The sequence below is a fragment of the Rattus norvegicus genome, chromosome 1 (assembly GCF_036323735.1).
Source record: "Rattus norvegicus strain BN/NHsdMcwi chromosome 1, GRCr8, whole genome shotgun sequence".
NCBI lineage: Eukaryota > Metazoa > Chordata > Mammalia > Rodentia > Muridae > Rattus > Rattus norvegicus.
This window is the reverse complement of record NC_086019.1, coordinates 89,407,706-89,429,999: the sequence shown is the minus strand read 5'-3', so window position 1 is coordinate 89,429,999 and position 22,294 is coordinate 89,407,706. Positions and strand designations below refer to the sequence as shown.

At 46.5% G+C, this 22,294-nt stretch overlaps 1 protein-coding gene and 2 long non-coding RNA genes across 5 annotated transcripts; 2 read left to right on the top strand and 1 right to left on the bottom strand.

Annotated features, from left to right (window-relative positions):
* Positions 1-260: 260 nt before the first annotated feature.
* Positions 261-4,986, top strand: LOC120096890 (uncharacterized). Its single transcript, XR_005493771.2, has 3 exons — positions 261-804; positions 1,414-1,521; positions 1,904-4,986. It is a non-coding gene; the product is annotated as an uncharacterized LOC120096890 (long non-coding RNA).
* A 2,131-nt stretch (positions 4,987-7,117) lies between these two features.
* Positions 7,118-9,325, bottom strand: LOC120096889 (uncharacterized). 2 transcript variants are annotated; one of them, XR_005493769.2, is made up of 3 exons: positions 8,637-9,325; positions 8,180-8,390; positions 7,118-7,517 (listed from the first exon to the last, which is right to left on the bottom strand). It is a non-coding gene; the product is annotated as an uncharacterized LOC120096889 (long non-coding RNA). The 2 variants fall into 2 exon arrangements; XR_005493770.2 differs by having other exon boundaries at positions 8,713-9,325.
* Positions 8,301-13,914, top strand: Cd177l1 (CD177 molecule like 1). 2 transcript variants are annotated; one of them, XM_002728715.7, is made up of 6 exons: positions 8,301-8,471; positions 9,221-9,325; positions 11,469-11,609; positions 12,419-12,604; positions 12,694-12,825; positions 13,120-13,914. In XM_002728715.7, the coding sequence occupies exons 2-6, from the start codon at positions 9,262-9,264 to the stop codon at positions 13,335-13,337; spliced, it is 741 nt and encodes a 246-aa protein (XP_002728761.2). In that variant the 5' UTR covers positions 8,301-8,471; positions 9,221-9,261; the 3' UTR covers positions 13,338-13,914. The 2 variants fall into 2 exon arrangements, with proteins under 2 accessions (XP_002728761.2, XP_008757290.1); XM_008759068.4 differs by having other exon boundaries at positions 8,323-8,471; positions 9,213-9,325.
* The last annotated feature ends 8,380 nt before the right edge of the window (positions 13,915-22,294 follow it).

The following is a 22,294-nucleotide window of genomic DNA, read 5'->3' as shown; positions in this document are numbered from 1 at the left end:
TAAATCCCCAGCCCCTGGTTTTTCTGTTTGTTTGTTTTTTTTGTTTTGTTTTGTTTTGCAAAAAAAAAAAAACAAACATTTTCTACATATCATTTAGATTTTAACAAAAGAACTCAGAGCCAGCAAGATAACTCAGTGCAAAAGGGCATCTGTGGCCAAACCTGACATCCGGATTTTGATTCCTGGGATCTAAATGATAGAAGGAACTCATTCAACAAATTGTCCTCTGTCATGTGCAACTTGACACATGTATGTCAACCCACAAGCACACTAAATTAAATGGAATAAAATGATTGACATCTGCCTAAACTGAATGCTCATCTTCCCGGGACTGAGGAGGGTAAATATCTGTGATGGCAATCTGTGCCGTCACCAGCTCCCTGCTCATATGTACAATTTAGAAGCATCTCCAGTGAGAAGGCTAAGGGCGTTCCTCACAGAGTCCTCCTAGATACCATGTGATCCTGCGATTGGAGGATGACCTCCACAGCAACTGACACTGAACTTGCCCAACACTCCCTTTCTGCGCATGTGTGCCTTATGAGGTTAGGCAGTCTAGGGAGGAGTCGCACATGCGCAAACAGGTTACGTCAGAGTAAAAATGGAAGTGCCTTTTAAGGCTGAGATTCTGGTGAGGAGATTCAGGAACCAGAACGGATTTTGCTGCTTTAAAAGAAAAGAAAAGGAAAGGAAAGAAAAGAAAAGAGAAAAAAAAAAGACCAGTGATCCTTTTTTCCAGATCCCCCAGCCCTGAGGAAAGAAGCCCATGAGAAGGAGCAGGGGAGAGGAGGGAGAAGAGTCTGTGTGAGTCGTTATTCACAGGGACAAGGGCTAGGGCATGGTCTTCTGAGTTTGATGCAGGGTAAACTGGTAATGAAGTCTTAGTCTTGAAAGAGAACTGGGTCACAGACACCCTAATCTGATGGAAGAGGGCTTTGTTCTCAAGAAGATGGGTTTGTTCCCTGGGTCTTTGAAGCATGCTGAGTTCTAGACTTTGTGCCTAAGGGAAGCATGTGGAGTCTGACCAGCCATGACTGAAGGAGGCGGTCCGGGTTTGCACCCCTTCCTGACTCAGGGCTGAGGAATGTACTCTGAGGCCTGAAGAAGGAAGCTGGGTGACTAGACTCCTGGGTCCTGGGGAGCTGGGGCTGTGAGAATGGATCCTAAGTGGCACACCCCTAGGACAGACAAACCAGGGCTCTCAGAAAGGCACCTGTGGTTGGGGAGAGCAGGATCCTGAGGAGTGAGATGCTCAGGCCTTGAGAAGATTCTGGTTAGAATTTGAAGTCCTGACAGAGGCTTAAATCAGAGGGCTCCCAGGGCAATTGTCTTATGTTCCCTAGAACTGCCCTGGCCAGAAAACAAGGATTAACCCATCCCTGTCTGGTTGAATTCACTCCTGTAGTTTATCAGTTCCCAGGTCCTGATCAGCCCTTCCCAGTCTCAGAGAAGCCATGGGAGCCTGCCACATCCAGTACGCCCTGCTCCTCTCTCTGCTGGGCTTCCTCGTCCCCTGCTCAGGTGAGGATAGAACAAGAGCAATTGTCACATCGTCATTTGAATGTTGGAATGTTCCACCTATCACTTAGTGTCTCTTAACAGAGGATAAAAGAACTGCAGACACGGGAGGAGGAAACCATGTGCAAGGCCTGAGGAGGACCTTGTGTCTGACACCACCTAGCTTACCTACCCAATGTAGGGGACCAGCACCCTGCCCACAGTTCAGTCAGGAAATCACAGATTACACTTCCATTGTCCCATCATCAATAATGGGTGCCCACCATATTGTTGTCCCCTGTGTTCCTCATCTTCTTGGCTTCCCTTGAGTCGTTCTGTCACACTAGAATGTGTGTAAATAGGATCAAAAACCGTAAGTTTTTTTTTTCTTCTTTCTTTTTCTCAGAGCTGAGGACCGAACTCAGGGCCTTGCACTATCCTGGGAAGCGCTCTACCACTGAACTAAATCCCCAACCTCAAAAACCGTAAGTTTTAAGGGTGCTATAACAGTTCTAGTCTCATACAATCTACTATAATTAAGAAATATCAGTTAATAGTCAATAAATAAACTTATGAACCATCATATCCTCTAGTTCAAAAACCTATTTAAAGTCACGCCAAGTGCAGATGCAGTTAATTACAAGATAAAGCTTTATTCAGTCTCTTGTTTTATGTTTCTAAGGTACTACTTGAAACAGGTAACTAAGAACAAAATTGTCTAACTCAGATATCCTAGTAGGTGACAGCCCCCAAGCCAGACAGAGATCTGCTGAGTATGGCATTTGATGTTTAAACTTACTATGACAGAGACGCCCAAATCCTAACAATGATCCCCAAGGTCTCCAAGAAGAAAAGGGCACAACAGCAGAGGACACCGCCTGGATTGTGGTACCCTAACCACTTGGTGAAACTGTCCTAAAGCTTCATCTGCTGCCAGGGCCTAATCTAACCATGAACCAAAAGGACACCGGGAAAATTGATTGCTACATGTTGCTTAAGACAAGAAGAACCCAGCTTTCTCCTCCACAGGAAAGTCTCTAGGATTTGCCAAGCCTGGCAGCTGAAGGTTGATCCAGTCCTGGGACCTGTGCCCCCAACCAAGACATCAACATCACAGGAACCTAATGGGATGGCCATCTGGGCAATGGGTAAATCTATCATATTAATTGACACATAAGACATTTATTTAGGTTACAATGTATCCTCCTCAGATCTCTGATCACATTGACATCTAAGCTAACTGCAGCTTAACAGCCAGACAATAGGCAACTAGCCCCTTACCTCAAGGTAATTCACCACCGTCTTAGTTCATTGCTCAATTCATTAGTTAGATAAAACTACCAGGGCTCTTATTAAAAGGGCAAGCATGTTTGCCTTGTTCATAAGCTTCATATTAGATGACTGCTCTCAAGAATTAGCTGCCCACATCTCAGGGTAAAAAAGGTGAGATTAAAAGTTTATGTAAGGTCTGAGGATATAAGAGCTTCTAAAAATATTTAAAGGTCTAGGAAATGATTGAGGTTAGTGATACAAACTAAGGATTAGAGGATGTGGAGGGGTAAGGAGAAAACTTAGAGGATAGAAAAATTACTTCAAATGGAGGATGTTTTAATGTTGGCAAGTTATAAAAATTAGAGGGTCTAAGAAGGCATCTTAAGTTATATTAATGCAAGTTATAAAATATAAGGAATGATGCATAAAAGGGAATCATTCATATTTACCCCCATGCTGTTATTATACTAAGATTTCAAAAGGTCAGAATTTAAACATTAACCAGTGAAATTTTAATAAGCTAATGGAGCACTGGCTGTTTAGAATTTCATCACTAGCTGAAGGTTTTAAATTCCCTTTGGCTGTCTTCTGGATGGAGACTTAGAGGTGCTTCTTGTCATGTTACAAACACCTCTGCTCAGTCTGTGTATCTAACCCTCTGACCTGAAGAAAGGTTTTCTGCCTTTTAACCCAAACCTATAGATTTACCAGGTCTCAAAAGCATGAGTCTAGGGGTTGGGGATTTAGTTCAGTGGTAGAGCGCTTGCCTAGGAAGCACAAGGCCCTGGGTTCCACCCCAGCTCCGAAAAAAAAAAACCAAAAAAAAAAAAAAAATAACAAAAAAAAATAACAAAAAAAAAAACAAAAAACAAAAGCATACTCCTGTCTCACAGACACCTGTCAACTACCATCCGTCCGTCCATCCATCCATCTATCTATCTATCTACCTATTCATTTATTTTAATCCAAATATGGATTTCCTTGTGATGGCTAGCACTAATATACAACTGTTTGTAAACTAAAGTTCAAACAAGCTTCAGGGAATCAAAACAATGGTAAGAATTGGGACCCACCTGCCACAGATCTGATGAACTCCAGATGAGTAATCCTGCCTGTTCTTGAAATGAGAAATTTTTTCCTGTTCTTGAGATTGCTCACCTTCCCCAACCACTAGACAATTTTCACTTTTGTCCCTGGTCTGCATCTGCCTCACCAGTGTCTCGCCTGGCTGACGGACTCCACCCAAGGAAGCTATGAAGTTCCCAGCTGGCTCCAACACTGATGTAAATCAGGCCAGAGGACAGAAAGTCCCCTGCCTTTCCACAGGGTCACCTAATCCAGTGCTTCTGATGAATGCCCCATTGCCTAGCACTTAAGCCTCCCTGGGCCCCTTGGGCAATGCCCTAATGTCAGCAGGAAGCAGTTACAGAAGAAACTTAAGGCATCCATTGTCCCACCTTACAGCTGAGATGCTAAGACAGAAAGGCCCACATTTCGACACTAAAGCTTCGTGGTCCTTAGGTCTCAGTATAACCCTGCACCAGCGGTTCAGACCTTGGGAAAGGGGGACGGAGAGGCCCAATGAGAAGTGCAAACCTCTTGGGAATAAAAACTTCCTATTCCCTGGGAAGCAAACTGAGCTTCTCAGAGGAAGTGAGTGACAGTAAGCTGTTGCTCAGTGGTGACCCTGACTTAGGGAGGGTATGTCCGGGTTGAAGACAGCTCCTGTGACAGCTGGACAGCAGGAATAACAAGGTCAGAACTGAGCTGGTCTCTGAAACTCTTCAAGCTCTCACCAAATGCAATGAAACTAACTTAGCAACTAATCAGAATTCTACTAATGTCACTGCTTTGCTCCTACCAATCTTATTAGGGGTGAGCTAATCTTTCTGGAAAATTCCCCCAGCCCTGCATAAAAGGGACTTATGAGCACCTACACGTGGCATCATTTTCATGAATGTTTGACCCCTGCAAAATTTCTGCAAAATAAACGTTCTTTGCCAGTGCATACTGTTTGAGTATGGGGTCTTCCTTCAGGGAGCCTTAGACCCTAAAACATAGACCTGACAGTCACAGTGCTGAGATGTGGCATGTCAGGAAGAGTAAATCTGGAGACCCAGAGGTGTCCATGTGCATCCACACATCCTCCTCAGGGGATGAATTAATGTTTCCACTGCCATGATGGAAACCAGAAGAAAGCAGGTTAATGGAGGGAAGACTTCCTGGTGGGGTAAAAGCTGATTGTGGTAGGGGGCGTGGCACCAAGTGTGTGTGGGGAGGGGCATGAAGCCAAGACATTGTCATTGGATGCACAATGGAGAGATTGGAATGGTGGGTCCCAGGCATGAGATGTGCCTGCCCTCATTCAGGGTGGGTCGTCCGCACTCAGTTAATACTCTCTGAAAACTCACTCAGCAGTCACGGCCCCAAAGGTGTGCTACATTGATGTCCTGGTGTCTCTCATGTTTTATATGTTGCCAAAAGACAATATTGCCCTAGTAATCAACCACTCCCTTTGTCCAGAAAATGTTAGAGTCTTCCATAGAGAAGACTTTGAAGGAAACCTTCCACACAGTGGGGGGTCCAACCCAGACCCAGGATTAGGCACAAACCACACCCAAAGATCCATTTGCACAGAGATCTTTTATTAAGCAGTGAGGAAAAATTAAAATGGCTGCTAGCTGACTCAGGCGGAGAAACAGCAGCAGATGACATTAAGGTATAATTTTTTTTGTTTTATTGTGTGCATATAAATTAGTTGAATCCTGTGAAACAAATCCGTGAAAATTCAGAGAGGTAGGCGTTAAGAACAGACAAGAAGAGGACAGTGTACTATGACACCTGTTAAAGTTAAAGAGAAGCTTTGTACAGACCAAACACAGTTCTCCTAAATATTCACTGGCTCATGAAAGGTGTTTTGAGAAACCTTAAGCTGTATGAATACAAAAAGGAGTAGACTTCTGGGGTCTGAGGGATTTGAACTTAAAAACACTCCAGTCAGCAGAGGGTCATGATGAGCACTCTGTAGACACATGTGTTTAGCATCTGCAACTGAGTGGGAAACCTTCGCATGGTTGAGCCCAGCTCCAGCTGGAGCTGCTGAACTACCTTCTTCATGGTGGTGACACTAGAAGACCCTGACCTGGTGCTGGGGACACCACACTGGCTTGTCAGTCCAAGGGGCAGGGGTATAATTTTTAAGGAGAGAAGAAAAGGGTGGTCTGTGTCAGCATGGGGTAGGACATAGTAGTATATTTGGTCCAGAGGCACAGAGGGTAGGGATAAGGGACAGAGACAGGAGATGGAGGAAGAGGAAAAGGAGGATCTGTCCCAGAGGACCAAGGACTGCCTGTGGACACAGAGGAGACAGAAGTGACACACAGGAAAAAGGCAGTTCATAAGGCTAAAAGGGGAAGGATGACATAGTTAATTTTAATTGGGCATGTTAGTTAGGTGAGCCATGGGGCTTTTGAGTGCTGTATTTCAATAATTGGATTCTGGTTCTTGGAAGTGAGCTCAGGAGGAGTAAGTAGATAAATAAGGGAGTAGACCTTAGCAGCTTGCTTTAGGAATGTAACCTAAGAGGTTGTTTGTTTGTTTGTTTGTTTGTTTGTTTAGCAAGGCAGAGGGAACAGGAGGGAGGAACAAGACTGCCAGAGGCACATTCTCCACTCTAGAGCTGGCCAGACTGGCCTCACACTTACTCTCCATGAGAAGGGTCCACTCCCCTTCTCTTCATTGTCTCTTGGCTTCTTCTGATGTCATGTCAATTTAATTTTTTTCAAACCTTACTTTTAATGATAGTTCTTAGACTCTTTAACCTCCCTTGTAGCCCATCACCCAGCAAAGAAATGATACAGGGGAAGTGGACCTGTTTAGGAAGTTTCTTTAGAGCAACTCCTGTCGGTGTTGCCTGGAAATTGGCAGTTCAGTTCACAGGTCAGCAGCGGCAGCTCGATCCACTTGAAAACACCTCAGCAGTCCAGTTCAGTGGATTCAGCATAGCAAACACCAATCAACAGCGGTGACCCGACCTAGCAGAGACAGCCAGGCCTCATCCTTAGCCCAAGTCAGCAGGAGGGACCAGGAGGAACAGCAGGAGAAGGCCATGCCTCTCTCAGGGAAGCAAAGATCAGCGAAGACCCACAAGCGTTGCACAGCTAGCTCTATAAGTAATCCTGGGTCTCACTCTGTCACTATGTGGGGTCCTATTTATGCCCTCCAAACATCGTGTGTCCTCTACAGGCCTCTCCTCAGTACATGCCTCACCTGAGCAAAACATTACCAACACAACAGACTCTCCAAAGAACCCTTAAAGTTTCCACTTCGAGTCACACCAGGTAGCAAATCTCATGAAAAGAGATTTATTGGAGGGTCGCGAATGGAGAGGAGAATATAAGGGTGGCTGCCTCTGCTTCTCTAAGTGGACAGCAAGGACCTGAATAAGGGCAGGGCTTGTATAGGATTTCTTAAGGGGCGGAGCTTCTCAGAGCAGAGACTTCCAGAGTGAGGATAGGTTGGATTTCAAGTCCTGAGGTTAGGGAGCTCAGGGATTGGTAGCTTTTTTTACCCCTTTACCCTGCATCTGGCACATGGGTTGGGATGCGGAGACCTCAGCCAGAGCTGGCTTTGGCTGAAGCGTCCTCACTGCTGAGGTGCTTGGGTGGGCTGGAGAGGAAGTCTTGTGACCGTGGAGAATTTTGGGGGGGGGGACAGCTCCTGTGATGGTATATCTCGAAGAACATAGGCTGAAACAGAAAAAAAAGCTCCTATTTTTATACATCATGACAGCTGCAGGTACAGGAGGTGGTGCTGTTTTGACAGGCGCAGCCATTTTAACAGCTCTAGCTGCTCAGGGACTACATGAGTGATGTACATTATATGAACTCAGAAACACTTTGCAAGGAAATAACTGCTTTCTATATAATAAATAAATAAATAAATAAATAAATAAATAATTTGTTTTTAACAAAAGAACTGAGATCCAGAAAGGTGATTCAGGGTAAAGGCATCTGTTACCATATCTGACATCCTGATTTTGATTCCTGAGATCTAAATGGTAGGAGGACTCAATTCACTTCCCGAATTGTTCTCTGTCATGTGCAACATGACACATGTGCGCCAACCCACAAGCACACTAAATTAAATGGAATAAAAGAATTGACATCTATATCTAATCTGAATGCTCATGTTCCCGCGACTGAGGAGGGTAAATATCTGTGATGGCAATCTGTGCCCTCACCAGCTCCCTACTCATATGTACAATTTAGAGGCATCTCCAGTGACAGGGCAAAGGGCGTTCCTCACAGAGCCCTCCTAGATACCATGTGACCCTGGGATTGGAGGATGACCTCCACAGCAACTGCCACTGTATACGCATGCGTGCCTTCTGAGGCGGCCAGTTACTGACCTCACTGGGGACCAATGAGATGCAGCGGTTCTCCAGGCTTATCCAATCAAAGACTGAGAGGAATATTCATCAACCAATGGGGCTTCGGTGGTCTTGTCTGCCTGCGGTTGCCACTATGGGCAGGCCTGAGAGGAGTTGCGCGTGCGCAGACAAGTTACAACGTCAGAGCACAACTGTAGTCTTCAAATGCCGACACTCTGGTGAGAACGTTCTGAAGCCAGAAAGAATTTTGCCGCTTACAAGGAAACGGAGCCTTGAGAGACGAGATTTCCCAAGCCCCGAGGAAAAAACAGTGAGGAGGAGCAGGGGAAGGAGGGAGAAGGAGCATAAAGGGGGTCCTGAGTTTGAGAGAGGAGGGCTGGGGTATGGACGCCAGAATTTGATGACGGGAAACCGGATATTGAAGTCTTGGTTTTGAGGGAGGCTCAAATCTGAGGGAGGAGGGCTTTGCTCTTACTGGGGCTGTTCCCTGGGTCTTCGAAGAGTGCTCAGTTGTGGACTTTGTGTCTAAGGAATCATCTGGGTCTGCTCACCCATGAATGAAGGAGAGGCCTGGGTTGTACCAATGGCATGGTGCTGAGGATTGTACGCCGAGGTGTGAAGAAGGGTGACAAGAATCCTGGGTCCAGGGGAGTTGGGGCTATGAAAATAGAATCTAAATGCCACATTCCAAGGACAGCCAAACCAGGGCCCTCAGAATTCGAGTTCTGTTGGAGCTGGGTTCTGAGGACTGAGATGCTGAGGCCTTGAAAAGGTTCGGCTTGGGCTCTGAAGTCCTGAGGTTTAGTTAAAGCAGGGGCTCCCGGGCCATTGTCCTGCATCTAGACCCTGAAGGAACACAGTCGCTGGGATCCTGGACTCAGGGGACCCAGAGCTAAGATATACAGCCAGAGAGAACCTGAGGCACAGGAAGCCTGCTGGAACCTCCAAGTACTTAAGACAGACTGGCTTCCCAGGATTATGTTCCCTAGAACTGTCCTGGCCAGAAAACAAGGATTAATCCATCCCTGTCTGGTTGAATTCACTCCTGTAGTTTATCAGTTCCCAGGTCCTGATCAGCTCTTCCCAGTCTCAGAGAAGCCATGGGAGCCTGCCACATCCAGTACGCCCTGCTCCTCTCTCTGCTGGGCTTCGTCCCCTGCTCAGGTGAGGATAGAACAAGAGCAATTGTCACGTCGTCATATGAGTGTCGGAATGTCCCACCTATCACTTAGTGTCTCTTAACAGAGGAGAAAAGAACTGCAGACACGGGAGGAGGAAACCATGTGCAAGGCCTGAGAAGGACTTTGTGTCTGACAACACCTAGCTCTCCTACCCAATGTAGGGGACCAGCACCCTGCCCACAGTTTCAGTCAGGAATTCACAGATTACACTTCCATTGTCCCATCATCAATAATGGGTGCCCACCATATTGTTGTCCCCTGTGTCCCTCATCTTCTTGGCTTCCCTTGAGTCGTTCTGTCGCCCTAGAATGTGTCTCCTCCTGCTTTTCTTCTCAGACCCTGTGAATGACCCCTTGTCTCTGGGACTGTATCAGGGACATAGAGGCAAGAAAGGATGTGTGCATGAAGACATAGGAAGGCAGAGTCATAGAGGATCCTGGGGGCCATTCTAAGAACTCGTGTTTTATATTTATTTTTATTAATTTTTAATTACCTTCAATTGTGTGGGTCTGCCTGCCTGCATGAAGGTATATGCTAATACATTTTGGGAATCATCTCAGCTCCTGGAAGAACAGTGAGTGCTCTAAGCACTGAGACATTTAAGGTCAGAATTTTATTCTAGGAAAGATGGGGCCCTACCAGAAGTTTGTGCCTTCTCAGGACTTCTCAGAGTTTCTCATGGGCCTGACCTTATTACCTAACCATTTAAGAAACTCCATGTGCTGCTGGGGGTACATCCAGTTGGGTAGAAGTGAATGGGGATCAGAGAGACCCAGGACAGGCAGGGGAAAGTCCTTGTGTCATCTTAGAGCTGGCTGGAGGCATTAGAGGTGGGGACTGTGGTCAGGGTCTGCAGGGCCACAGGGTTTCCTGGGGACTGCAACATGGGCTGCAGGGAACGAAGAATGAGAATGGGGGCAGAGAGGCAGGTGGAGCAACTGGGGGAAGGAGCCAGCTTTGAACAAGATGGAGAGAATGTGGGTGGGGTGGATCAGAGAGAGTGCAGGTCTGGTGTGTAGGAGGAGGGCAGCTCAGAAGTGAGGAAAAGGTCAGACCCCTACTTGGGCCACTGAGAGGGCTAGGGTGCTTGTGGACACCTGTCCCAGGTACAAGAATTTCTGCATGATGGGGCACACGTGATGCTCCTGCAAGGTCCCTTAGGGGAGGCCCACGTTCAGGATCCTCAAACTAGATTGTTTGGTGACCTTGAGCCTAAGGTGACAGCCCAGATTCTGAGCCCAGCTTGCCGCTTACTGCCTGGGTGGTATTGGGCATGTTCCTCCTGTCTGTTGCCCTCCCTTGACATTGCTGCCACTTGCTGGAGGCTGCGGTTAGGAGATGACACAGTTGAGCCAACAGTGGAGAGAGCAGCTTGCTCTGCAGACCCTGTGCTCCTGAAGCAGAGGCCAGGCTAGACCACATAGCCAGATCCTGTCTCAGAAACACAAAAAGTGAGGATGCAGGGGGTTCATGTGTGGAGATGCATTTCTGTATCCAGACATTGAGCAGCACTCAGTGCTCACTAGCTGTTGAGCAGTTTTGTTTGGGAATCCAGGACCTTTCTGTTTGTGTTCGTGTTATGCAGGGTGATGGTTCTGTTGGTAAAGGACCCTAGGACTGGGGAAGACAGCTGGTCTTACTGATGCCTGGGTCGGGCCAAAAGAGTGAGTCCACATTTCAGCTATAGACACTGAAATCTGATAAAGGCAGATCGTGGGCATTGTCCTCTGCGTGCATGTTCCCACGCACACGCTCCCCAAGCACTAACACAGATACACAGAGACATATATGGCTCCGGGCCTCCTCCTTTGCTATTGTAATGAGAACATGAAACCAGATGGGGAGTAGAGAATGCCTGAAGAGGAGCCATGAGTGGAGAGGCCAGCCTTCCTTGCAAGGCTCTGAGAGGAGGTCCCTGCAGGGGTTTAGGCAGTAACTGGGTGAGGAGGGCTGCAGGCCTGGAGGCTTTGAGTTCTGAGCACCTCCTTAATGCAAGCCGGTGATGTCTCAGCCAGGGCACTGGGAGTATGCTTCAGAATGTGATGGCCTCCCCTAGCCCAGGAACTTCAGGGAGAGACATGGTGGGCCCCCTGACTCTCATACATCTTGGATTTTCCTCTCCACAGATTCTCTGACCTGTCAGATGGGATCCATTATGCACCTCGGCAGTGGTCTCACTAAGACAGCAGTTGAATGGAGAGAACAAAACACCATGATGACTATTCGTGAACAGAGTTGTCAGGAGATTCTTGTTCTTATAGATGTAGGTGCGTGGTCTAAGATGGTGGGACACACTTCTACACCAGGCCAAGCCCAACCCTGTCCTGGATTCTATGCCCTACAGTTCTGCCCAGCTCCCCAAAAGTCTGAGATCTCCCATGTCTGACCCTTGTTCTGCTGAGCTGTGATGAGGGCATACAAGGAAGATCTGTGCTAATTAGAGGGAGACCCTGGACTTGAACCCTTGTACCACATGAACTGGGTGGGTGCTGGGTGCCTGCAGTGCCAGCATGGGGCTGTGGGTGGAGACAGCCAACTTCATCTGCAGCAACACAGGGAGTTCAAGAGCAGCCTGGACCAGAGGAGACTCAGAGCCCAGAAGAGAGAGGGAAAAGGGAGGTGGGGAATGGAGGAGGGGGAGGGAAGGAGGGAGAGAGGATGCTGAGTGCCTGAGTCCTGTTCTGCTAAGCCTGAGTCCTTGTGCAGCTCCACAGGGAGGTGGGGAGGAGAGAGAAGCAGAGCCCAGGGAGCCAAGTGTGGGGTGAAGGGCAGAGTGTAGAGAGAAACCCAGCAGGGGAGAGGAGATGCTGACCAGACTGAGGCTGTAGCATGGTGCAGGGGCTCATGGGAGACAGTGAGGAGAGGCCTGGTAACAGGATCTGCAAGGGACAGAGCAGGGCGAGCCAGGTTTGGGCTTCAGTCTGTGGCAGACTCAGATCATGGTCTGTCCTGCTGTCACTGGGGCTCTAGTCTCCCTAATTGGGAGCATCCATGGACCCACAAACTAGGCATCCAGTTCTCAGCACCCTTTCTGTCCGTGTCTCCATTCCATGCTTGTATCACGCCCCCCCTTCAGGCAAAAAATCTGTCTTATTGGGAAGCAAAGGTACCAGCACAGAGAATCATAGGAATGTAAGAAATATCACGGTGTTCGCCCCTGGACCGGGAATAATGGCCATCGCTTTTTACCACGTATGTGACTCTGAACTGTGCAACAGTTCAAATAGCAGCAGAGTCCTACTTGACTCGATCCCTCGTGTAGGTATGTGACCCAGGGACCCAGAACTTGAGGGAGGTGCCCGTGACTGCAGCTGGGAACATGCTCTACAGCCCCTCCTCCTCTCTCCTCAGCCCCTCCTGTGCCAGGAAGGAGCCAGTGTCCTGTCCGCTTGCATTTTAAGGATTCTGCCAACCGCAAGTCCAACCTTGTCTTCTGCCCTAGAGGCACTCGTTGTTACAGTAGTGAATTGGCCTTCTATGGAGGTAAGGGATGAAGGCTGCCTCCCCTGGACGAGGGAGATAGTGGCCATGATTCCAGCGGCTCAGGAGGAGGGATGAGGACTCCGGGCTCTAAGGGAGGTGTGCAGAGGCCTGGACTTTGCAGAGGGAGTGTGGCTGGAGAGTATAACTCTGGGTGTGAGGGAGGAATCCTGCCCCTGGACCAAAACTTCTGGGTTCGTAGGAGGAGGGCTGGGGCCTGGACTCCTGGATATGATTTTTTTTTAAAGGTTTCTTTATCCTTTATCCCTGCTCCTTGACTTGATCTTTATCTTGTAGGTGGCCTCAATGTAGTCTTTAGCATTTCTGGATGTCTGGTCTATCCTCAAAAACGCTTATTGAAAAATCAAAGTTCAATTGGAACAGTCTCCATAACAGAAACCCGTTTTCCGTCCAACAGTGGTGATCCATTCTCACATGGACTTGTCCCAAGTATGCTCCTGGCCTGGATGTTAGGGCTCAGGTCTCTTCTCAGCCCTTCGTTTACAGCAATCTGATCTTTCTGCTGAACCCATTTCCTGGCCATTCTTAATCCCTCTTGACCACCCATACCCAGCCCTCCTGTGACTTCATAACCTAAAGACCTGAGATGGGGCACTGTCGTTCTGTGTCACGCCCACCTCGGCCGGCAAGGAAGACGCAACACCGTCGGATTCTTCTCAACAGCCTTTATTGCAGGACCACCTCATTGCTGATACAGGGACCTCGAGCGGCAAAAACACTCGCCTTATATACACAACAGGCTGTGGCTATGCTAATTGTCCTTCAGGGATTGGTGGAGCACGAATCACCCCACTATCACCCCCGCTATTTGTCCTCCAGGGATTGGCGGAGAATGAATCACCTCACTAGCATGGTACCGCCAGGTGCAAAACCCGCGCATGCGCAGTACCGCTGTTCACCACAGGAGGGCGCCCTACAGTTCTGCGATGCCTGAAGCCCTCATCCCTCACCCACACACCCCTTCCTCCTCATGTTTAGGTATAGGAGCCGCTGAACTCACCCTGCTACAGAGCAGACGATCACACATGGACCACACATGTGGAAAAATAAAGTTGCTGTTGTTTCTCCAAATCCTGGGTTTCTCTATGTGAGGAAATGAGGGCGCACAGTGGGGTCCATGGCGAGTCGAGCTGCCAAGGCCTGGTTTCCATGGTGCTGTGTGGCCAAACTTTTCCTGGGGACTCAACAGTAACATCTAGTCAGCCACATCAGGATTCCTTGACAGTACAATGTATGAATACCACCAAAGTCCAACTTGGTAAACCATGAGGTTTACAGTGGAGTTAATTCCAGGACTATGCAGAAGTCACCCAAAGACAGCTGCTTCACCAAAGCGTGCCCCGGCATGAGGGACAGCTCACAAACCTGGGAATATGGAGCACCCTGCACAGCAGGGAGCAGCTCATGAAGCTTGAGGGCGCCCCTTCCAGGTGCCCCAGTTGGTGTAAACCTCCTGCGGGCAGCTCGAATGGGTTCTGCTTCCAGACATCTGGTCTGGTGTCAGAGCCTCCTTTGCAGCTTGGCTTATCCTTGAGTCTTCTTTGCAGCTTTTATTATGTTCCCTTGCATTGAGGGCCTGGTGAATCTGTTTGGTTTCAGGGACTTCATGAAGCTATTTTGAATTGTTCTCTATGAGTTTATTTATAGTCACTTTATGTCCAGATCATAGTCCCTCTTTCCTCCCAGTCACTTTCCTCACAAGGCCCCTTCCCAAATTCTCCCCTGTTCCTCACCTCTGAGAAGGAAGAGGTTTTCCCTGGGTACCAGTCCATGTTTGCACCTCAAGTCATTGCAGGACTGGGCGCATCCTCTTCATCTATGGCCAGACAAGGCAGCCAGTTAGTGAACAGGATTCACAGGCAGGCAACACAGTCAGGGTCAGCATCTGCTCCAATTGTTGAGGGACCAACATGAAGACCAAGCTGCACATGCGCTGCACATGTGTGTTTATGGGGGGCTACGTCCAGCTCTTGTAAGCTCTTTTGTTGGTGGTTCAGCCTCTGGGAACCCCCAAGGGTCCATGTCAGTTGACTGTGTTGGTCTTCTTGTGGAATCTGTATCCTGTTCAGGTTCCTCAATCTTTCCCTGAATTTTTCCAAAAGACTTTCAGAGCTCAACATAATGGTTGGCTGTCTAAGACCCTCAAGTCGACGTCATTTTCATGAATGTTTGATCCCTACATGCTAGTAAGTTTTGCAAAATAAGCAGTCTTCATCATTGCATAGTGTTTAAACCTGGAGCCTTGCTTCAGCAATTCTGAACCTTAACCTTTAGGGGCTTGTGCTGGATGCTGGGCAACCCCTCCACTTCATGGTCAAGCATTTCTAGGGGAGCAATTGGCTCTCCACAGATCCATGAGCTGAGGCATGCCCCCGTGTCATGTGTCTTTGTGGTTTTTGTCTCTTGTCCTGAGTTGCTCAGAGTTGTCTCCTGATCTGCTCAATGGGGGTGGGGAGGGTATTTTGTTGTTGTTTTGTTTTGTTTTGTTTTTTCTCCTTTTGTATTTCTTTGGCTGACACAATCAGGAGGCCCCTGGAGGAAGGGGAGAAACACTAGAGGCTTCCTCCTGGCCTGGACTTTTCAAGGACACTCCAGAACCCCTTATGTTGAGAAATGTAAAGTAGTCTATGCCAGGTTTTGGTAGAAGGTGACAGGACCAGAATGAACCTAGTAGGCAGATCCTGAGGGCAGGGAAGGCAACCATCTCTGAACACTAACCCCATGCCAGTGGGAGCTGGAGAACTCCAACCAAGCACAGCGTTTGGTGGAGGCTGGTGGGTCGTTCCTGAAAGGCGGGGTCTGACAACAGGAGAGGCCGCCGTCAGCTTAATTTGGGTTTCTTCTTCCAACTTCTGGAGGCTTATTGTGTGCTTGTGGTTTATTTGCTCTCCCCTATTACCTTGAGAGATACCAAGGGACAGACAGTCAGCTCCACTCCGCTGGGCCTAGTCCAGTTATGCTCAGGGACCTCAAATACCTGGCAGGGAGTCTAAATGCAACTGTATGGTCTGGACAACTCGCCCTGGGTTGCAGGAGCTCTCCTCTGTCTTTAACTATTGCAGCATGGGACGTCTGGGTCTCTTTGATGGGACGTCTGGGTCTGGGGGAAAATGGTTAAAACTTCATTCGCTGGTCACTCACCCCTTGACTTAGTTGTAACAACAATGGCAATGACAACAACAACAAAGTGGCTAAATTGGGACAAAAACTGATAAACTGGAGCCGCCCTCGGAGCCCTACTTCCTGCCTGTCCACGCTAAGCCAGGCTCGGCTCGTGAGGCTGCCGAGCTTCTCAGTCTGTCTGGATCCAACAGGAAGCAAGGAGCCTCCCTTGAAATCACAGCAAACAAAATAAAGTCCCGTCCTCTGTTTTAAATATGTAAATGTATGCGGCCATTGCATGTCTGTGTCTGACCAGTCTTAAATGTAAGTTTACTATGATTTGTGTGTCCCTGTCCTACAATATCAATTTATAATATATGGTTAATCATCTATCATCACCGCAACAGAAAGTTGGTTTAAAACAACTCAGGGTTAAAGCCATTCTTGGCAACAACACATGCAATGAGCTAACCAAGGCCTCAGGAGGTACTTTTGAATTGGGATATTATTTTTATGCAATTTCTATCCTACCCTAAAAAATCAGACTTACAAAAGATAGGATTTCAAAATGATTCTTTGGGGAGGTATTGAAGGCGCACCTTCGAGTGTTGGTCGCCGTGGTTTTTTAGTTTTGTTTTGTTTTTGTGTTTTTTTGTGTTTTTGTGTTTTTTTGTTTTTTGGGTTTTTTTTTGTTTTGTTTGTTTGCTTTTTGTTTTGTTTTTTTGTTTTGTTTTGTTTTTGTTTTTGTTTTTGTTTTTTTTTTTGCTGGTAGCCAAACTTGGTAGCGTGAAGGTAATACACTTGGTGTTGATTTTACAGACACTGAACTGTTTAAACAGTTGAGAGTGTTTTTTGTCTTCCAGAGTTTATGGTTAAATATATAAAGCTATGGGACATTCAGAAAAGCCTTGAATGTTTCATTGGGATATCTGTGTTGGTATATGATGGCTACCCTAAAGGAGGAAATTTTACTGGACAGCAGCAATCAGGTTATCCAGTCATGGAGGGGGAGTCAATCATGGTGAGAAGAGCTCAGACGGTTCCTATTATGATAGGCATGGATCGGACGATGAAAATGATGACTATGATAACGGAAGGTTTTCTTTTAAAAACACAGCTGTTGATCAATGCAACATGTTACCGGTTAGAAATTCATTTCTGAGGTCTCTTTATCCATTGCAGCTTTGTCTGTTTCATTTCCCTCTTATAATGCCAAATATATTGCCCTATAAATTAAGATGTTTATAAATATATATAAATGTAATAATGAAAATTAAGAAATTTGTACATTTAAAAACTGTATCGAAAGGTTAAAACCTTTAAGAGGTTAGGAATCATTGACCTGTGGAATCCATGCTCCTACCTTCCAGTTTGCCTGAGCTCCTGGGCCCTAGGAGGTCTCTCAGTCCAAGAGCTGAACAGGTAAGAGCTCTCTCAGCCAAGGTCAGAACAATCCCTAGTCTCCTTACAAAATATGTTTATGGGTTAAAAACCTTTTATTTTGACACTAGAAGAGCTTCAATCGAAAACCATAAGTTTTAAGGGTGCTATAAAAGTTCTAGTCTCATACAAGCTACTATAATTAAGAAATACCAGTTAATAGTCAATAAATAAACTTATGAACCATCATATCCTCTAGTTCAGAAACCTATTTAAAGTCACGCCAAGTACTGATGCCGTTAATTTCAAGATAAAGCTTTATTCAGTCTCTTGTTTTATGTTTCTAAGGTACTACTTGAAACAGGTAACTAAGAACAAAATTGTCTAACTCAGATATCCTAGTAGGTGACAGCCCCCAAGCCAGACAGAGATCTGCTGAGTATGGCATTTGATGTTTAAACTTACTATGACAGAGACGCCCAAATCCTAACAATGATCCCCAAGGTCTCCAAGAAGAAAAGGGCACAACAGCAGAGGACACCGCCTGGATTGTGGTACCCTAACCACTTGGTGAAACTGTCCTAAAGCTTCATCTGCTGCCAGGGCCTAATCTGAACCATGAACCAATAGGACACCGGGAAAATTGATTGCTACATGTTGCTTAAGACAAGAAGAACCCAGCTTTCTCCTCCACAGGAAAGTCTCTAGGATTTGCCAAGCCTGGCAGCTGAAGGTTGATCCAGTCCTGGGACCTGTGCCCCCAACCAAGCCATCAACATCACAGGAACCTAATGGGATGGCCATCTGGGCAATGGGTAAATCTGTCATATTAATTGACACATAAGACATTTATTTAGGTTACAATGTATCCTCCTCAGATCTCTGATCACATTGACATCTAAGCTAACTGCAGCTTAACAGCCAGACAATAGGCAACTAGCCCCTTACCTCAAGGTAATTCACCACCGTCTTAGTTCATTGCTCAATTCATTAGTTAGATAAAACTACCAGGGCTCTTATTAAAAGGGCAAGCATGTTTGCCTTGTTCATAAGCTTCATATTAGATGACTGCTCTCAAGAATTAGCTGCCCACATCTCAGGGTAAAAAAGGTGAGATTAAAAGTTTATGTAAGGTCTGAGGATATAAGAGCTTCTAAAAATATTTAAAGGTCTAGGAAATGATTGAGGTTAGTGATACAAACAGTAAGGATTAGAGGATGTGGAGGGGTAAGGAGAAAACTTAGAGGATAGAAAAATTACTTCAAATGGAGGATGTTTTAATGTTGGCAAGTTATAAAAATTAGAGGGTCTAAGAAGGCATCTTAAGTTATATTAATGCAAGTTATAAAATATAAGGAATGATGCATAAAAGGGAATCTTTCATATTTACCCCATGCTGTTATTATACTAAGATTTCAAAAGGTCAGAATTTAAACGTTAACCAGTGAAATTTTAATAAGCTAATGGAGCACTGGCTGTTTAGAATTTCATCACTAGCTGAAGGTTTTAAATTCCCTTTGGCTGTCTTCTGGATGGAGACTTAGAGGTGCTTCTTGTCATGTTACAAACACCTCTGCTCAGTCTGTGTATCTAACCCTCTGACCTGAAGAAAGGTTTTCTGCCTTTTAACCCAAACCTATAGATTTACCAGGTCTCAAAAGCATGAGTCTAGGGGTTGGGGATTTAGTTCAGTGGTAGAGCGCTTGCCTAGGAAGCACAAGGCCCTGGGTTCCACCCCAGCTCCGAAAAAAAGAACCAAAAAAAAAACAAAAAACAAAAAAAAAAACAAAAAACAAAAGCATACTCCTGTCTCACAGACACCTGTCAACTACCATCCGTCCGTCCATCCATCCATCTATCTATCTATCTACCTATTCATTTATTTTAATCCAAATATGGATTTCCTTGTGATGGCTAGCACTAATATACAACTGTTTGTAAACTAAAGTTCAAACAAGCTTCAGGGAATCAAAACAATGGTAAGAATTGGGACCCACCTGCCACAGATCTGATGAACTCCAGATGAGTAATCCTGCCTGTTCTTGAAATGAGAAATTTTTTCCTGTTCTTGAGATTGCTCACCTTCCCCAACCACTAGACAATTTTCACTTTTGTCCCTGGTCTGCATCTGCCTCACCAGTGTCTCGCCTGGCTGACGGACTCCACCCAAGGAAGCTATGAAGTTCCCAGCTGGCTCCAACACTGATGTAAATCAGGCCAGAGGACAGAAAGTCCCCTGCCTTTCCACAGGGTCACCTAATCCAGTGCTTCTGATGAATGCCCCATTGCCTAGCACTTAAGCCTCCCTGGGCCCCTTGGGCAATGCCCTAATGTCAGCAGGAAGCAGTTACAGAAGAAACTTAAGGCATCCATTGTCCCACCTTACAGCTGAGATGCTAAGACAGAAAGGCCCACATTTCGACACTAAAGCTTCGTGGTCCTTAGGTCTCAGTATAGACCTGCACCAGCGGTTCAGACCTTGGGAAAGGGGGACGGAGAGGCCCAATGAGAAGTGCAAACCTCTTGGGAATAAAAACTTCCTATTCCCTGGGAAGCAAACTGAGCTTCTCAGAGGAAGTGAGTGACAGTAAGCTGTTGCTCAGTGGTGACCCTGACTTAGGGAGGGTATGTCCGGGTTGAAGACAGCTCCTGTGACAGCTGGACAGCAGGAATAACAAGGTCAGAACTGAGCTGGTCTCTGAAACTCTTCAAGCTCTCACCAAATGCAATGAAACTAACTTAGCAACTAATCAGAATTCTACTAATGTCACTGCTTTGCTCCTACCAATCATATTAGGGGTGAGCTAATCTTTCTGGAAAATTCCCCCAGCCCTGCATAAAAGGGACTTATGAGCACCTACACGTGGCATCATTTTCATGAATGTTTGACCCCTGCAAAATTTCTGCAAAATAAACGTTCTTTGCCAGTGCATACTGTTTGAGTATGGGGTCTTCCTTCAGGGAGCCTTAGACCCTAAAACATAGACCTGACAGTCACAGTGCTGAGATGTGGCGTGTCAGGAAGAGTGAGTCTGCAGACCCAGAGGTTTCCATGTGCATCCACACATCCTCCTCAGGGGATGAATTAATGTTTCCACTGCCATGATGGAAACCAGAAGAAAGCAGGTTAATGGAGGGAAGACTTCCTGGTGGGGTAAAAGCTGATTGTGGTAGGGGGCGTGGCACCAAGTGTGTGTGGGGAGGGGCATGAAGCCAAGACATTGTCATTGGATGCACAATGGAGAGATTGGAATGGTGGGTCCCAGGCATGAGATGTGCCTGCCCTCATTCAGGGTGGGTCGTCCGCACTCAGTTAATACTCTCTGAAAACTCACTCAGCAGTCACGGCCCCAAAGGTGTGCTACATTGATGTCCTGGTGTCTCTCATGTTTTATATGTTGCCAAAAGACAATATTGCCCTAGTAATCAACCACTCCCTTTGTCCAGAAAATGTTAGAGTCTTCCATAGAGAAGACTTTGAAGGAAACCTTCCACACAGTGGGGGGTCCAACCCAGACCCAGGATTAGGCACAAACCACACCCAAAGATCCATTTGCACAGAGATCTTTTATTAAGCAGTGAGGAAAAATTAAAATGGCTGCTAGCTGACTCAGGCGGAGAAACAGCAGCAGATGACATTAAGGTATAATTTTTTTTTGTTTTATTGTGTGCTACAGCCAGTGCATATAAATTAGTTGAATCCGGTGAAACAAATCCGTGAAAATTCAGAGAGGTAGGCGTTAAGAACAGACAAGAAGAGGACAGTGTACTATGACACCTGTTAAAGTTAAAGAGAAGCTTTGTACAGACCAAACACAGTTCTCCTAAATATTCACTGGCTCATGAAAGGTGTTTTGAGAAACCTTAAGCTGTATGAATACAAAAAGGAGTAGACTTCTGGGGTCTGAGGGATTTGAACTTAAAAACACTCCAGTCAGCAGAGGGTCATGATGAGCACTCTGTAGACACATGTGTTTAGCATCTGCAACTGAGTGGGAAACCTTCGCATGGTTGAGCCCAGCTCCAGCTGGAGCTGCTGAACTACCTTCTTCATGGTGGTGACACTAGAAGACCCTGACCTGGTGCTGGGGACACCACACTGGCTTGTCAGTCCAAGGGGCAGGGGTATAATTTTTAAGGAGAGAAGAAAAGGGTGGTCTGTGTCAGCATGGGGTAGGACATAGTAGTATATTTGGTCCAGAGGCACAGAGGGTAGGGATAAGGGACAGAGACAGGAGATGGAGGAAGAGGAAAAGGAGGATCTGTCCCAGAGGACCAAGGACTGCCTGTGGACACAGAGGAGACAGAAGTGACACACAGGAAAAAGGCAGTTCATAAGGCTAAAAGGGGAACCCCAGGTTAGGATGACATAGTTAATTTTAATTGGGCATGTTAGTTAGGTGAGCCATGGGGCTTTTGAGTGCTGTATTTCAATAATTGGATTCTGGATCTTGGAAGTGAGCTCAGGAGGAGGAAGTAGATAAATAAGGGAGTAGACCTTAGCAGCTTGCTTTAGGAATGTAACCTAAGAGGTTGTTTGTTTGTTTGTTAGTTTGTTTGTTTGTCTGTTTGTTTGTTTAGCAAGGCAGAGGGAACAGGAGGGAGGAACAAGACTGCCAGAGGCACGTTCTCCACTCTAGAGCTGGCCAGACTGGCCTCACACTTACTCTCCATGAGAAGGGTCCACTCCCCTTCTCTTCATTGTCTCTTGGCTTCTTCTGATATCATGTCAATTTAATTTTTTTCAAACCTTACATTTCATGATAGTTCTTAGACTCTTTAACCTCCCTTGTAGCCCATCACCCAGCAAAGAAATGATACAGGGGAAGTGGACCTGTTTAGGAAGTTTCTTTAGAGCAACTCCTGTCAGTGTTGCCTGGAAATTGGCAGTTCAGTTCACAGGTCAGCAGCGGCAGCTCGATCCACTTGAAAACACCTCAGCAGTCCAGTTCAGTGGATTCAGCATAGC